The sequence below is a fragment of the Pristiophorus japonicus genome, chromosome 8 (genome assembly GCF_044704955.1).
Source record: "Pristiophorus japonicus isolate sPriJap1 chromosome 8, sPriJap1.hap1, whole genome shotgun sequence".
In the NCBI taxonomy this organism is placed as follows: Eukaryota; Metazoa; Chordata; class Chondrichthyes; family Pristiophoridae; genus Pristiophorus; species Pristiophorus japonicus.
The window spans coordinates 191,771,337-191,787,674 of NC_091984.1; the positions used below are offsets into that span (position 1 = coordinate 191,771,337).

Genomic DNA, 16,338 nt, shown 5'->3' on the forward strand with positions numbered 1-16,338 from the left:
GCGGGGAAACTTTTGATCGGGAGGGGGAAGAGTTTTGCGTTTTGATCGGGGGGGGGGGGGGGAGTGGCGGGTGGAAGGAGGAGAGTTTTGATCGGGGCGGGGGGAGGAGAGAGGAGAGTTTTGATGGGGGGGGTGAACAGACAATCTCCTCTTGTTATGTTGATTGAGGGATAAATATTGGCCAGGACACCAGGGATAAATCCCCTGCTCCTCTTCGAAATAGTGTCATGGGACCTTTTGCATCCACCTGAGAGAGGAGACGGGGCCTCGGTTTAATGTCTCATCCAAAATATGGCACCTCTGACAGTGCAGCACTCCCTCAGCACTGCACTGGTCAACCTAGAGTTATGTGCTTAAGTCCCTGGAATGGGTCTTGAACCCACAAACTTCTGACTCAGAGGAAAGTGTGCTACCCACTGAGCCACAGCTGACACTATACTGTCAAAATAATGGTGAGGCTAATGGGATTCGCCATTATTTATGCGCAGATGGTACAGCAACTTCTGGCGAGGGGAAAATGTGAGGTTAAACGCAAGTTGATGACTAGTTTGCTCCGCTCTGCCATTAGATTCACAAAAACATCACCTCACTGTCTGCCTCACCAATGATATGTTTTGAATGGCACAAACCTGTTGCATTTGCGTGGTAGATATGAATTAAACATGCCATAGAAAGTTAAGTCAAGTCATTTCAAGTCTAAGTACCCTTTCAATGACATGATAAGTGATAATTACTACCAATCAACCTCTCCGGCACTAAGAAAAATAACTATTACAAGTATGGAGTCTCATTCATTCAGGTTTCAATTGTTGTTGGAGATTTTAAATGTCAAATTTGACTTTTTTTACTCTTCCTTTCCGTCTTTTTATTTCTCTCTTTTTTAATCCAATCTTTCTTTCTCTTACTTTATTTCTCTTTCTGTAGCCGATTTTATATTGAATTCACCCACTCTATCTTACACTTCCTTCTCAGTCCTTGCTGTTAATTTCACAATCTTTCAATCTGATTTGCTAAGGAGATATACAGGTGCTGTCGTGCTCAATCAGGTCCCAGATACCATGATTCCCTCACTGCACCGTTATCAGCTCGCACTTTCAGCAACTTGACGCACGAAAAATTTAAAAAGGCAAGTACATAGAAACATAGAAAATAGGTGCAACAGTAGGCCATTCGGCCCTTCGAGCCTGCACCGCCATTCAATAAGATCATGACTGATCATTCCCTCCATACCCCTTGATCCCTTAAGCCGTAAGAGCCATATCTAACTCCCTCTTGAATATATCCAATGAACTGGCATCAACAACTCTCTGCGGCAGGGAGTTCCACAGGTTAACAACTCTCTGAGTGAAGAAGTTTCTCCTCATCTCAGTCCTAAATGGCCTACCCCTTATCCTAAGACTATGTCCCCTGGTTCTGGACCTCCCCAACATCGGAAACATTCTTCCCGCATCTAACCGGTCCAGTCCCATCAGAATCTTATACGTTTCTATGAGATCCCCTCTCATCCTTCTAAACTCCAGTGAATAAAGGCCCAGTTGATCCAGTCTCTCTTCATATGACAGTCCAGCCATCCCTGGAATTAGTCTGGTGAACCTTCGCTGCACTCCCTCAATAGCAAGAACGTCCTTTCTCAGATTAGGAGACCAAAACTGAACACAATATTCCAGGTGAGGCCTCACTAAGGCCCTGTACAACTGCAGTAAGACCTCCCTACTCCTATACTCAAATCCCCTAGCTATGAAGGCCAACATACCATTTGCCTTCTACACCGCCTGTTGTACCTGCATGCCAACCTTCAATGACTGATGAACCATGACACCCAGGTCTCGTTGCACCTCCCCTTTTCCTAATCTGCCGCCATTCAGATAATATTCTGCCTTCGTGTTTTTGCCCCCAAAATGGATAACCTCACACTTATCCACATTATACTGCATCTGCCATGCATTTGCCCATCTGTACAAGTCACCCTGCAGCCTCTTAGTGTCTCCCTCACAGATCACACCGCCATCCAGTTTAGTGTCATCTGCAAACTTGGGAGATATTACACTCAATTCCTTCATCCAAATCATTAATGTATATTGTAAAGAGCTGGGGTCCCAGCACTGAGCCCTGCGGCACTCCACTAGTCACTGCCTGCCATTCTGAAAAGGACCCGTTTATCCCGACTCTCTGCTTCTTACTTGCCAACCAGTTCTCTATCCACATCAGTACATTACCCCCAATACCATGCGCTTTGATTTTGCACACCAATCTCTTGTGCGGGACCTTGTCAAAAGCCTTTTGAAAGTCCAAATACACCACATCCACTGGTTCTCCCTTGTCCACTCTGCTCGTTACATCCTCAAAAAATTCCAGAAGTTTTGTCAAGCATGATTTCCCTTTCATAAATCCATGCTGACTTGGTCCGATCCTGTCACTGCTTTCCAAATGCACTGCTATTTCATCCTTAATGATTGATTCCAACATTTTCCCCACTACTGATGTCAGGCTAACCAGTCTCTAATTACCCGTTTTCTCTCTCCCTCCTTTTTTAAAAAGTGGTGTTACATTAGCTACCCTCCAGTCCATAGAAACTGATCCAGAGTCAATAGACTGTTGGAAAATGATCACCAATGCATCCACTATTTCTGGGGCCACTTCCTTAAGTACTCTGGGATGCAGACTATCAGGCCCCGGGGATTTATCAGTCTTCAATCCCATCAATTCCCCGAACACAATTTCCTGCCTAATAAGGATATCCCTCAGTTCCTCCTTCTCACTAGACCCACTGTCCCCTCGTACATTCGGAAGGTTATTCGTGTCTTCCTTCGTGAAGACAGAACCGAAGTATTTGTACAATTGGTCTGCCATTTCTTTGTTCCCCATTATAAATTCACCTGAATCCGATTGCAAGGGACCTACATTTGTCTTCAATTAACAGCAGATGACATTAGATGCCCTGCTACAGCAAAATGTGGCCCAATATTTTACAAACACAGTTGTTAGCAATTGTACATTAACAGTGTGCCAAAAGCTTATTTAGATGAGGAGAATCTTCACATGCTCAGCTTGATTTTTACTTTGTTATAATTTTCAAAGTCTACGTAGATTGGGAGATTAAGATTAAATTAATTTAATCTTAAAATATTTTAGTATTAAAACGGCATCATTGAGATAACACAGTCGGTGATCAAGACATAAAGTTCTAAGAGAAATAGTAATTCATTAAGAATGTTTAACTTACTTTGGGGTTTGTGTTTCTTCCACCCGGTTTCCTAGCTGGAACTCGTGTGATTTACTTCTGTGTAGTGCAGTGAAGCCAGGGATGAGGTGAATCAATTTGCGAGAAGTTGGTGGAGGAGTTCCAGGTGGTTTCAATTTGTTCCTTCTCCTCACCGGTGGTGTTCCTGGAGGTGTCATTGTCGTCACTATAGGAGGGGTTCGAGGAGGAGTATGAATAGGATGCCGTTGTCGTGGAGATGGTGGAAGGGAACTTGGTCCAGTCTCTAATGTAGGATAAAGTCCAATCGGATCGCCAATGGTCAGTCTATCTGCGTATGTACAAGTGGGTCCTAGCACAGGCACTGAATGGAAGTCTTGCTGCATGAACTTTGATGGGAATTTGGGACTGTGCGCGATATGGCATCCAGGCCAGTGGACAGCTTCTGCTTGGCTGACAGGAGTGTTCTCTTTCCCAGTTTCTGTTGTAGGCCACTGGATAGCCCAGTCCTGACTGGAATGGCTACTCCCTGCATTTCAAAAACATGAGATACTCATTAAATCCACCAACTATGAATACAATTAGAAAATTATTATATATTAATTAGCAGTCTTAATAGACAGACAGCCAACTATCTCACAATTTGCCTTGGCTATAACACCATTTTCCTAAAAAAGTAGCCGTTAGTGTTATTTCAGTTGAATCAGTAGTGCATGGAGGTGCCAATTTAGGCAAATATTCAGCTTATTTCTTGCTAGCAGCTTAACTCTGGGTTCAGACTGCATAAGTGCCTAGAAGCAGTATGGGACCAGTTTAGCTGTATTCATGACTACACCGTGTTTTGGTCTACTATGCACAGTTGTGGTCTTACTATGCACAGTTTTGGTCTTACTGTGCAAAGTTTTGGTCTCCTTATTTAAGGAATGATATGCCTCCCTCAGAGGTGGTGCAACAAAGGTTCACTAGCTTGATTCCTAGGATGAGAGGGTTGTCCTACGAGATTGAGTAGATTGGGCCTAAACTTTCTGGAGTTTCGAAGAATGAGAGGTGATCTCATTGAAACATACAAGATTCTGAGGGGGATTGACAGGGTAGATGCTGAGAGATTGTTTCCCCTGGCTGGAGAGTCAAGAACTGGGGTCAGTCTCAGGATAAGGGGTCGGCCTTTTAAGGCTGAGACGAGGAGGAATTTCTTTGCTTAGAGAGCTGTGGCTGCTCAGTCTTTGAGTATATTCAAGGCTGAGATCGATAGATTTTTGGAGTCTAACGGAATCAAGAGATATGGGAATAGGGCGGGAAAGTAGAGTTGAGGTCGAAGATCAGCCAGGATCTTACTGGATGCTGGAGTAGGCTTGAGGGGCCGTATGGCCTATTCCTTCGCCTAATTCTTATCTTCTTACATTTCAAAAGTACTTAATTGTCTGTAAAGCACTTTGTGCTTGTGAAAGCTGCTAAAGTAACTCTTTCTTATTCTTCTTGAAATAAACTGTCCCCTCAACTCATGTCCTGCCATTAAAGACACTGAGTGACATTATAAGCTCATTCTAATTGGGTTGTTAATTTTGATAAAGTGTTGTGTACTTTTTGATAGGAGAGGTGAGACAATAGGAAGTTGTGCTGCTACATTTCGTTTAACCAACATCTTTTTTTCCCATCAATTTGAGATATCTCTGTGTTGGGACTTCCGTGTCAAAGACACCTGGGTCAGGTACAGTATCGATATGATAAAGAGTAAAGCTCCATTTACTTGCTCCAACAATGTGCTTTTAATGTTTACCGACATAATAGTCCCAGCACTTCAAAACATAAATCATATGTGAAACAGTTGAGATCTTTTAATGTGATAGGCACTATGGGCCCAAGTTTCGGCCTTAGTTGCTCCTGATTTTTTGGAGCAACTGGTGTAGAACGGAGTATCTTAGAAATTCAAATTCTCGGCATTTAATTTGCTCCAGTTCTCGTCAGTTAGAACAGTTTCACTTTGGAACAGAATTTTTTTTTCAAAAGGGGGCGTGTCCGGCCACTTACGTCTGTTTTCAAAGTTTTGGCAGTGAAAACTTACTCCAAACTAACTCAGAATGGAGTAAGTGAAGATTTTTGTACGCTCGAAAAAACCTTGTCTACACTTCAGAAAATCAGGCGTAGGTTACAAATCAGGCGTAGGGAATGGTGGGGAGTTTTAAAGGGAAGTTTACAAACATTAATCACTTCAGTTTTACAAATAAAGAGCCATCATCAATCATAAATGATAAAAACATCAATAAATCAACCAATAAATCAATCAAAAAAAATTAATAAGAAATAAAAAAAAATTTAAATCAATAAATAAAACATTTTCTACTTACCGACTGCAGCACCGGGAGCCCTCCAACAGCGTGCTGGGATGCCCCCTCCCCCCCCCCCCCCCCCAAGTGTGTCTCTGTCAGTGTCTCTATCTCTCTGTCTGTCTGTGTCTCTCACTCTCTGTCTGTCAGTGTCTGTGTTTCTGACAGCGAGGAGAGGGGGAGGAGGGGGGGGAGGGCAGGGGGAGGGGAGGGAGGGAGGCAGAGGGGGAGGAACAGAAGGGGGAGGAATGGGGGAGAAGGGGAAGGGGGGATGGGAGAAGGGGAAGGGGGAATGGGGAAGGGGAAGGGGAAGAGAAGGGGAAGGGGGGGTGGAGAAGGGGAAGGGGATGGGAAGGGGGGGAGAAGGGGAAGGGGGGAGGGGAAGGGGAGAAGGGGAAGCGGGGAGGAGGAGAATGGGGGAGGAGGAGAAGGGGAAGGGGGGTAGAGGAGGAGAAGGGGAAGGGGGGAGGAGGAGAAGGGGAAGGGGGAGGAGGAGAAGGGGAAGGTGGGGAGGAGAAGGGGAAAGGGGGGGAGGAGAAGAGGAAAGGGGGGAGAGGAGAAGGGGAAAGAGAAGGGTGGAGAGGGGGGGAGAGGAGAAGGGGAAGGGGGTGGGAGGGGAAAAGGGGAAAGAGAAGGGGGGGAAGGGGAAGGAGAAGGGGGGAGAAGGGGAAGGAGAGGGGGGAAGGGGAAGGAGAGGGGGAGGAAAGGAGAAGAGGGGGAAAGGAGAAGGGGGTAAAGGAGAAAGCGGGGAAAGGAGAAGGGGGGAAGGAGAAGGGGGGAAAGGAGACGGGGGAAAGGAGAAGGGGGAAAGGAGAAGGGGGAAAGAAGGGGGGAAAGGAGAAGGGGGGAAGGAGAAGGGGGAAGGGGGGGAAAGGAGAAGGGGGGAAAGGAGAAGGGGGGAAGGAGAAGGGGGGGAAAGGAGAAGGGGGGGAGGAGATGGGGGAAGGGGGGGAAAGGAGAAGGGGGGAAAGGAGAAGGGGGGAAGGAGAAGGGGGGAAAGGAGAAGAGGGGAAAGGAGAAGGGGGGAGGAGATGGGGGAAGGGGGGGAAAGGAGAAGGGGGGAAGGAGAAGGGGGGGAAGGAAGAGGGAGGGAAAGGAGAGGGGGGAGAGGGAAAGGAGAAGGCGGGGGTGGAAGGCGAAGGGTGGGGGGAAAGGAGAAGGGGGAGGGAGGCTGAACGGGCCGGGCCCGGCCGGGCCCAAGACTTCGGGCAGGGCCCGTCCCAGCACCAGATTTACAGATAGGTGGCGTTGGGTCAGGTCGGGTCCAGGGTCAGGAGCGCGGGTCGGGGTCGGGATCGCGGGTCAGGTCGGGTCCGGTCCGGGGGGGGGGGGGGGGGGCAGTTGGGGGCACGGGTGGGGTCGGAGGGGGGGAGGAGGGAGGTCGGGTTGGTTCGGGTAGGGAGGGAACGCGGGTCGGGTCGGTTCGGTTCGGGTCAGCGGGGGGGCAGAGGGAGGTCGGGTCAGGTCAGGTCGGGTCGGGTCGGTTCGTGTCGGGGGCGCGGGGAGGGAGGTCAGTTTGGGTCGGTCGGGTCGGGTCCAGGTGGGGGGGGGTGGTGGGTTGGGAGTGCGGGTCGGGTCGGGGGAGATGGTGGGAGGGAGGTCGGTTCGGGTCGGGGGGGGGAGGGAGGGAGAGGGAGAGGGAGGTCAGGTCGGATGGGGGAGGAGGGAGAGGGAGGTCAGGTTGGGTGGGGGTTGGGGGGGGAGAGCGCGGGTCGGGTCCAGTCCGGGGGGTTGGGTCCGGGGGCGGGGGCCGGGTGTCAGGTCGGGGTCGGGTCCGGTCCGGGGGCGGGGGGGGGGGGCGGAAGTGGGAATCGAGTCGGGTCGGGAGGAAGCAGGAGCTGAGCGTGGGAGGCAGCCTTATGCACACAGTCCCAATGAGGCCATTCGGCCAGGGCTAGGGGCTGCGTGCTTCGGGCCCCTCCCACACAGTTTTGGACGCCTGGAGCTACTGCACATGCGCGCCCACTGTAGCGCGCATGTGCAGAGGTCACGGCACTGTTTTCAGCGCAGGGACCTAGCTCCGCCCCCCACAGCTCGTGCTGCGCCGCGCCCGACTCCAGAGGACCAGCAGGGAGCCGGAGAATCTGTAAGTTTTTTTTAGGCGCACCTTGTGGCGCGAAAAACAGGCATCCAGGTCGATGCTGCGCCGTTCTAGGCGCGGCCCGAAACTTGGGCCCTATATTACTACTATAAACTCAAACTCAGAAAAGCAGCTCTGCTTTTGTATGACACTTCCATTTCCTATGCCATCCATTCATGTAGCCTGCCCAAAGTCGACCTCAAATTTAGTGCCAATTAATCCCAAATATAGGTCAGTTTTGTGCTGTAGACCTTTCAGATCCGGAACTGAGTCTGCCAAAACGAATTTGCTTTGGAATCATTGCAACCATCAAAGCCCAACAATCTGGGCTGAAATCAAACTCAAGACTCAAAACTGCTCTTATTCATTGCACCACCCATCCCTAGCTTCATAACCTTCTGTCAGACTTCAGGAACCACGGTGTCTGTAGAGATTGGAACAGAACGCAGCTTTACTAAGCAGAATTAAAATACCGAATAACACATCTCTCCTTAGTTCTATTCCCAGCAACTGCTGTAGTTCTGATCACACGCAGTATATTTGTAAATGTAGCAGTTTCATTGCTTGGCTATTACTTTCTGACACTGATCACATCCAAATAATCTCAACAGAAACGGTAGTGTAAGCAGTGTTCTGGATAATTCCCTTTGGTTATTATCATGAAATATCCAAAGGATCTACCCAAAGCCCTGTATTTTTCACAGTGATTAAAAATTGATATCTGAGCACAGCTTTCCCATATGGTGAGTTTCCAATCTCAGCTAACCTGTCAGGAGACACTGAACAAAAAGAAAATATTTCCCCAGACTGTAAACAAAACATGATACCATTAACCAAATATCCACATTCACCTCTCAGAAACTTAACAGTGTTATAAGAGCCCTGGAAGTAGGGTGCTTTCTCAGGAAGGGACTGGAATCCATTCATAGTGATGAGGAGGTATTAACGATAAGAAATAATATGAAGAAACAATGATTAGATAGTTTTCATATGCATGTGGAATATGCAATTACTGATTGCATTAAAGTTAATTAAATTTTTAACTGCACTGGCAAACTTTCTGTACAAAAGCAAGGAAGTTATGCTAAGCCTTTATAAATCACTAGTTAGACCAGCACATGTCCAAATCTGGGCACCATACTGTAGGAAGAATGTCAAGATCTTGGAGAGGATGCAGAGGAGATTTTACAGAATGATACCAGGGATGAGGGACTTCAGTTATGTGGGAAGACTAGAGAAGCTGGGATTGTTTTCCTTATAGCAGAGAAGGTCAAGAGGAAATTTAATAGAGGTATTCAAAATTATGAGTGGCTTTGATAGTGTAAATAAGGAGAAACTGTTTCACCGGCATGAGAGCTGATAGCCAGAGGACACAAATTTAAGATAATTAGCAAAAGAACCAAAGGTGGGAAGAGCATTTTATCACACAGCGATTTGTTGTGATCTGAATGCACTGCTTGAAAAGATGGTAGAAGCACATTCAATAGTAGCATTCAAAAGGGAATTGCAAAGGAAAAAATTACAAGGGTATAGGAAAAGAGCAAGGGAGTGGGATTAACTGGATAACTTTTACAAAAAGCTGGCACAGACATGATGGGATGATTAGCCTTCTTCTGTGCACTTTGATTCTATGAAGCACATTCTCCAATTCCATCCATTTTTCTATTCACATCTTGAATGTTTACTAAATTAATGGTCTTTAAGTCTACCCAGGTCAATATAGAAAGACTAGCTTCCAGTTAAATAGAGATTTCATTACTCCTATTCCTCTGCATATAGCATACCTCTAATAAAAATAGGCTCACTCCTCAAGCAGGCTTTTTGCTTGCCTGAATAATGAAGCGACAGGGCATGAGATTAAAGATGCAAACACTTAAAGAAAAGAAAGAAAATACTTGCATTTAAGTAGTGCCTTTCATGACCTCAGGACATCCCTTAGCGCTTTACAACCAGTTAAGTATTTTTGAATTGTAGTCACTGTTGTAATGTAGGATGTGGTAACCAAATTGTTTTGGCGGCAAGAACTAGATTTATAAATTATTTTTCAGCCCTGCAAAGGCTTTGTGCAACAGATAAGAACATAAGAAATGGAGCAGGAGTAGGTAATTTGGTCCTTCGAGCCTGCTCCACCATTTAATAAGATCATGATCGATCTGATCATGGACTCAGCTCCACTTCCCTGCCCGCTCCCCATAACTCTTTATTCCCTTATCACCCAAAAATCTGTCTATCTCCGCCTTAAATATATTCAATGACCCAGCCTCTGGGGCAGAGAATTCCACAGATTTACAACCCTCTGAGAGATGAAATTTCTCTTCATCTCAGTTTTAAATGGGCGGCCTCTTATTCTGAGACTATGCTCCCTAGTCTTAGTTTCCCCTATGAGTGAAAATATCCTCTCTGCATCCACCTTGTCGAGCCCCCTCATTACCTTATATGTTTCGATAAGATCATCTCTCATTCTTCCGAACTCTAATGAGTATAGACCCAACCTACTCAACCTATCTTTATAAATCAACGTCTTCATCTCTGGAATCAATCTAGTGAACCTTCTCTGAACAGCCTAAGCAAGTATATCCTTCCTTAAATACGGAGACCAAAACTGTACACATTCCTCTCGGTGTGGCCTCACCAATACCCTGTACAATTGCAGCAGGACTTCGCTGCTTTTATACTCCATCCCCCTTGCAATAAAGGCCAACATTTCATTTGTTTGCTGTACCTGCATACTAACTTTTTCTGTTTCATGCACAAGGACCCCCAGGTCCCTCTGTACTGCTGCACTTTGCAATTTTTCTCCATTTAAATTATAATTTGCTTTTCTATGTTTTCTGCTAAAGTGGATAACCTCACAGTTTCCCACATTAAACTCCATCTGTCAAATTTTTGCCCACTCACTTAGCCTGCCTATATCCCTTTGCAGATTTCCCACCCATCTTTGTTTCATCAGCAAACTTCATCCAAGTAATTAATATAGATTGTAAATAGTTGAGGCCCCAGCACCGATCCCTGCGACACCCCATTAGTTACTGTTTGCCAACCGGAAAATGACGCATTTATCCCGACTCTCTGTTTTCTGTTAGTTAGCCAATCCTCTATCCATGCTAATATATTACCCCCAACCCCATGAACTTTTATCTTGTGTACAAATAAATTCAGGTCCAAATTATTAGAGGATCTTCATGACCAGCACCTGGGAATGTGCTTGACCAAGAGTTTTGCACACAGTTACTTATGGTGACCAGGTCTAGATAAAGATATAGAGTACATCATCAGTCAGTGTACGACATATCAATCGGTAAGCAAGAAACCACCATCAGTACCATTACAGCCATGGAAATGGCCTCCCAGTGTGTGGCATAGGTTACATATCGATTTTGCTGAGCTAGAAGGACAACAATTGTTCATTGTGATTGATAGCCATTAGAAGTGGGTCGAGGTGTTTCCAATGCCGAAAATAACAACAAGTAAAACATTAGGCATTTTGCGAAGATTATTTTCTTCATTTGGCCTCCTAGAAGAAATTGATTCTGATAATGGACTACCATTTTGTTAAGAAGAATTTGCACAGTTCACAAACAAAAATGGTGTGAAACATACCAAGGTTCCACCATACTACCCTGCTTCAAATGGTGCAGCAGAGCGCATATTACAAATTGTAAAACGTGCCCTCATCAAACAGATGTTGGATACAAATCCAAAGAAATGACAATTGTCATTGGACCACAAATTGGCTAATTTTCTAATTACATATCGTAATACTCTTCATACAACTACTGATAGAGCACCAGCAGAGTTGTTTCTCAAACGTCAGCCACGAACCAGATTCTCGTTGTTAAAACCAAACTTGGCACAGTCCTTAGAAGAGAAACAATTAAGACAGAAAGAGAATCATGATTGAGGTAGAGTGAAAGAGAGAAGTGTGAAATTAAATCAGAAGGTGAGAGTGAAGAACCATCACCATAAATGATTAAAGTGGTTAAGAGGAAGAGTGGTGAAGATATGTGGTCCTCGCACATATTTGGTCAAAATGTTTGATCATGGACAGGTTAGATTTGTTCACATTGATCATATTTTACCTACAGATGTGGAAGGAGTTGAAGGTTGGAATGATTCGATTATTTCTGACTCATCAGATAGTTTTGATACAAGTAGAGTACAAGTAGCATATCCTACATCAAATGTGCTGGAAACAAGTCCAAGAGAAAGTCAGAATTTAAGTCTGAGTCCGAGTCAGGCATACAAACAGTCTGAAGTTGTAGAGAGTTCAAAAAGGGCATCCCTTGGAGGAAAGCTTTCCTCAGGATCAGCCTAGAATCAGTCTAAGTTCGACACCATGTTTGGAAGGTTCTGTTCAAGAGCGAAGGTATCCTTTTCGAAAGTGAAAACAAGTGATTAAGCTTGATTTATAAATATGGCAAAAAATGTCTATATCCTTTGTTATGTATAACCATGCAAGTTATGTATGATGATTGTTGTTATAATTACTTCTTTATTAAGGAGGGAGAAGTGTAATATATATAGCTCCACCCAGTGGACTACTGTGGTAATGCAGCCATTGCTGTTTACAACAATAAAGAGGGAACAGGTCAACTGACAGGTTCCTGAAGTTATCAGCCATCTTAAAGCCTGTGAGCTCGTGCAGAAGATATCACAACTAGCATCTCTGATGATGTCATCAGCATTTGTTGTTTAAATAAAAATATCCAAAATAAACTGAAGTGGGTAGAAAACAAAAATAGTGATTAATATTAAAGATAATTTTTTGTAATAATTTAATTTTGTACAGGATCTGATGCTATAAATCTTGTTCCCCATTTCATGATGTGGGTCTTAGCCAAATAAACCAGGAAGATCCCACACTGTTCTTAATTGAAGTGCTAGTGGGATAGTACTTCCGGTGGGTGTCCTGTGCATTTCTTGAAAATTGCAGGTTAAAGTTCAATCCCGTGGGAGGGCAGCGAGATCCCAGGGGGTAAGTCACTACCCTTATTTTAACTGCCCTTGACTGGTTTCCGTCGGGATGAGGGTTGATTAAATCCCGCCACCCACCCCCCCCCCCCCCCCCCCCCGCATAGTGTCTGTGACTGTCTATCTGTAATGGAGACTGCTAACAGCCACATTAAGGTAAATTTTACAAATTCACACGTCAGTTTTAATGGACAGAAAATCCTGCAAAGACCACTGACTTCGACAATAATAACAATACTGCTGCCACCATTGTTGGACTCAGTGACTCATTGAAACTAGCACCTCTGATGATGTCATCAGCATTTGTTTAAATAAAAATATCCAAAATAAACTAAAGTGGGTAGAAAACAAAAATAATGATTAATTCCCACTATACATTTCCAACGGGCAAAATTTCATGGTGGGAGAGTGACTTCATAAAACTTACCCTAAGATCTGAAAGGTTTGCATCACAAACAAAACATTGTTAAGATGTTGACTTTCAGACAACAGTAATAGTAGACATAAACCTTTCAATATTTTATCGCTGAGTTGTACATTTTGCTGCATTAGAATTGTAACAGTCTCACAGCAAGTCTTTAGAATTGTTAGCAACAGTGACATTTAAATAATCTTAGCAACCAGCCTCTCTCTAGATTGGCACTCAACTAACTTATTTATGCTCGGTCAGGAGACGTTTATTTCCTGTGAATTTTGACCCCCCCCCCAAGTTCTGTCCACCCTCATAAGACATGGAACTGTTCAATCTGAATCATAGATTTTAAATTTCATACAACAGTATGTAATAGAGTTCTAATACTTTGTGTGGTTCCTTCAGCAATTGTGCGGCATAAGTATTCCCAGTAATGTTCATGTTCAGAGGTCATCAAAATGTAGTAACATTATCTGACAATCTGTATGAAACAAACGTGATATGCTTTGTTACGTCAGTCCCCAAGAAATATGGTTTCTGAGAGTGCAATGCCTGGCACCCAGTGCACTTCAGCACATTGGATATTATTGGGCGCAGAGGTCTGACGCCTGTGACATCCACGAGGCATGCAGTGTGCTCTAGTACGGCCAGTGAGCATGAAGAATGCTGGGAGCCTGTGCACAAGGCTCATTAAACCCTAAAACAAATTTATATTAGGGGTTTCTCCCATAATTTGACTGGAGCACCTGAACATTTGGAATGGGTGTGGTAGTGGAGGCACTAATATATTTTTTTAAATGTCCCTTGCCTCGCTGCTCCACGGCCAACCAGTGCTACTTATGCTCCCATGCCATCCCTGACTCAACTGCCGCCAGCCACACCAGCCGCCCTCTCGCCCCCACAAGAAAATGTGTCAGTGTTCGTTGTGCAGCTGGCAGTCCTTGATTGGCTGCCAGTGCCTGAAATCCCATCCCACCCCACCCCCAATTCCAGCCTTGCAAAGAAAAGTTTAAAGAATTCTAATCGGCAAAGTTTTTATTAAAGAACCCATTTTATGTTCAGAACTCCATTTTGAAGTTAAAGGTCAATTTTTGCTGAATCTGTTAAAACAGACGATATCCGAAGCATGTCAATTCCTCCTCCGTAACATTGCCAAACTCTGCCCCTATCTCATCTGCTGTTGAAACCTTCATCCATGCCGTTGTTACCTCTAGACCTGACTATTCCAACGGACTCCTGGCCAGCCTCCCATCTTCCACCCTCCAAAACTCTGTGCTCATGTCTTAACTCGCACTAAATTATGTTCACCAATCACCCCTGTGCTCGCTCACCTCCTGGTTAAGTAACCCCTCAATTTTAAAATTCCCATCCTTGTTTTCAAATCCCTTCATGGCCTCACCCCTCCCTATCTTTGTAACCTCCTACAACCCTACAACCTCCGAGATGTCTATGCTCATCCAATTCTGGCTCCTTGTACAACCCCAATTTTAATTACTCCACCATTGGCAGCTGTAGTGTCCTTTGAAACTCTAGCAATGACTCCACGAGGCAGTGTGTTGTACTTGAACTGTAGTGACCTTAGTTCTTTATTAGTTAATGGCACCATGGGTGGCCCTGCTGCACAGGAGGGCAGGAAGAAGAGTGGGAGAGCTATAGTGGTAGGGGATTCTATTGTAAGGGGAATAGATAGGCGTTTCTGCGGCCGCAATCGAGACTCCAGGATGGTATGTTGCCTCCCTGGTGCAAGGATCAAGGATGTCTTGGAGCGGCTACAGGACATTTTGGAGGGGGGGGGGGGGGCGGGGGGTGAACAGCCAGTTGTCGAGGTGCATATAGGTACCAACAATATCGGTAAAAAATGGGATGAGATCCTACAAGCTGAATTTAGGGAGCTAGGAGTTAAATTAAAAAGCAGGACATCAAAGGTATTAATCTCAGGATTGCTACCAGTGCCACGTGCTAGTCAGAGTAGATATAGCAGGATAGCTAAGATGAATATATGGCTTGAGGAGTAATGCAGGAGGGAGGGATTCAAATTTCTGGGACATTGAAACCGGTTCTGGGGGAGGTGGGATCAGTACAAACCGGACAGTCTGTACCTGGGCAGGACCGGAACCAATGGCCTAGGGGGAGTGTTTGCTAGTGATGTTGGGGAGGGGTTAAACTAATATGGCAAGGGGATGGGAATCTATGCAGGGAGAAAGAGGGAAGTAAAATGGGGGCAGAAGCAAAAGATAGAAAGAAGAAAAGTAAAAGTGGAGGGCAGAGAAACCCAAGGCAAAAACCAAAAAGGGCCACATTACAGCAAAAGTCTAAAGGGACAAACTGTGTTAAAAAGACAAGCCTGAAGGCTCTGTGCCTAAATGCGAGGAGTATTCATAATCTCTCTCTTGGTAGTCTGTCGTATCCAAAAAAGACGTTGTTGTGCTAATCATCTATGGCATGTGTCTTCAAGTGGCTGTAAGAGCCAATTCTGGATGCACATAGTCTCTTGCACACCGGACAAGGCAAGTTTAGTGTGCCTGATGCTGACAGTATTGTCACCTGATGTCGTCTATCTCTAGTATCCCACAGGCGTTGACATCGGCTTTCTTCGAAGGTCTGGCAAGCAGTCCTCGTGAGGGTTCGCCACTGGATTTTATTAGCTGCTGTATTCTCGGATGCCACAGTACTGGAGGTTAGCCTTAATGCAATCTTTATAGCACTTGTGGGGGCACCCCTGGTGTCTTCGGCCTTCACAAAGCTCGCCGTGAAGAAGCTGACGAGGGATCCTTGACTCATCCATGCAGATGACATATCCAGCCCACCGGAACTGGGCTCGCATGATCATCACCTCAATGCTAGTTGATTGTGCTCTCTCCAGAACCTCAAGGTTTGACACCCGGTCTTGCCAACGTATGTGGTGTATAGATCTGAGACTGCGCATGTGGAAAGCTTCCAGCTTTTTGGTGTGTCGCCTGTAGGATGCCCAGGTCTCGCATCCATAAAGGAGAGATGAGAGAACGACTGCTCTATACACCGACAGTTTAGTTGGCAGTTGGATGTGGTGGTGACTCAACACCTTGGTGCGCAAGCGACCAAGTGTCTGGCTGGCTTTGCAGACCTTTGCATCAATCTCCTTGTCCAAGGACCCATCACTTGATATGGTGCTGCCAAGGTACTTGAAGCTGTCCACTGTCTTTAGTTGTATACTGCCGATGGAGACTGTGGGAGTAGTTGCTGTGGTGCCAGGGGCAGGCTGATAGAGAACCTCAGTTTTACTAAGGCTGATGGTTAGGCCAAACAATTCTGTTGCCTCAGCAAATTTGCTGAGTATGAATTGTAGGTCACTCTCCTTGTGTGCCATGAGGGC

The 16,338-nt window shown here is 45.5% G+C and overlaps 1 protein-coding gene across 1 annotated transcript in view; it reads right to left on the reverse strand.

The window, feature by feature from the left end:
- The window catches only part of ksr2 (kinase suppressor of ras 2), a 587,663-nt gene that overhangs the window by 383,253 nt on the left and 188,072 nt on the right, over positions 1-16,338 (reverse strand). The window contains exon 4 of the mRNA XM_070887700.1: positions 3,224-3,728. Coding sequence (XP_070743801.1) covers positions 3,224-3,728 — 505 coding nt within the window. The remainder of the gene's footprint in view (positions 1-3,223; positions 3,729-16,338) is intronic.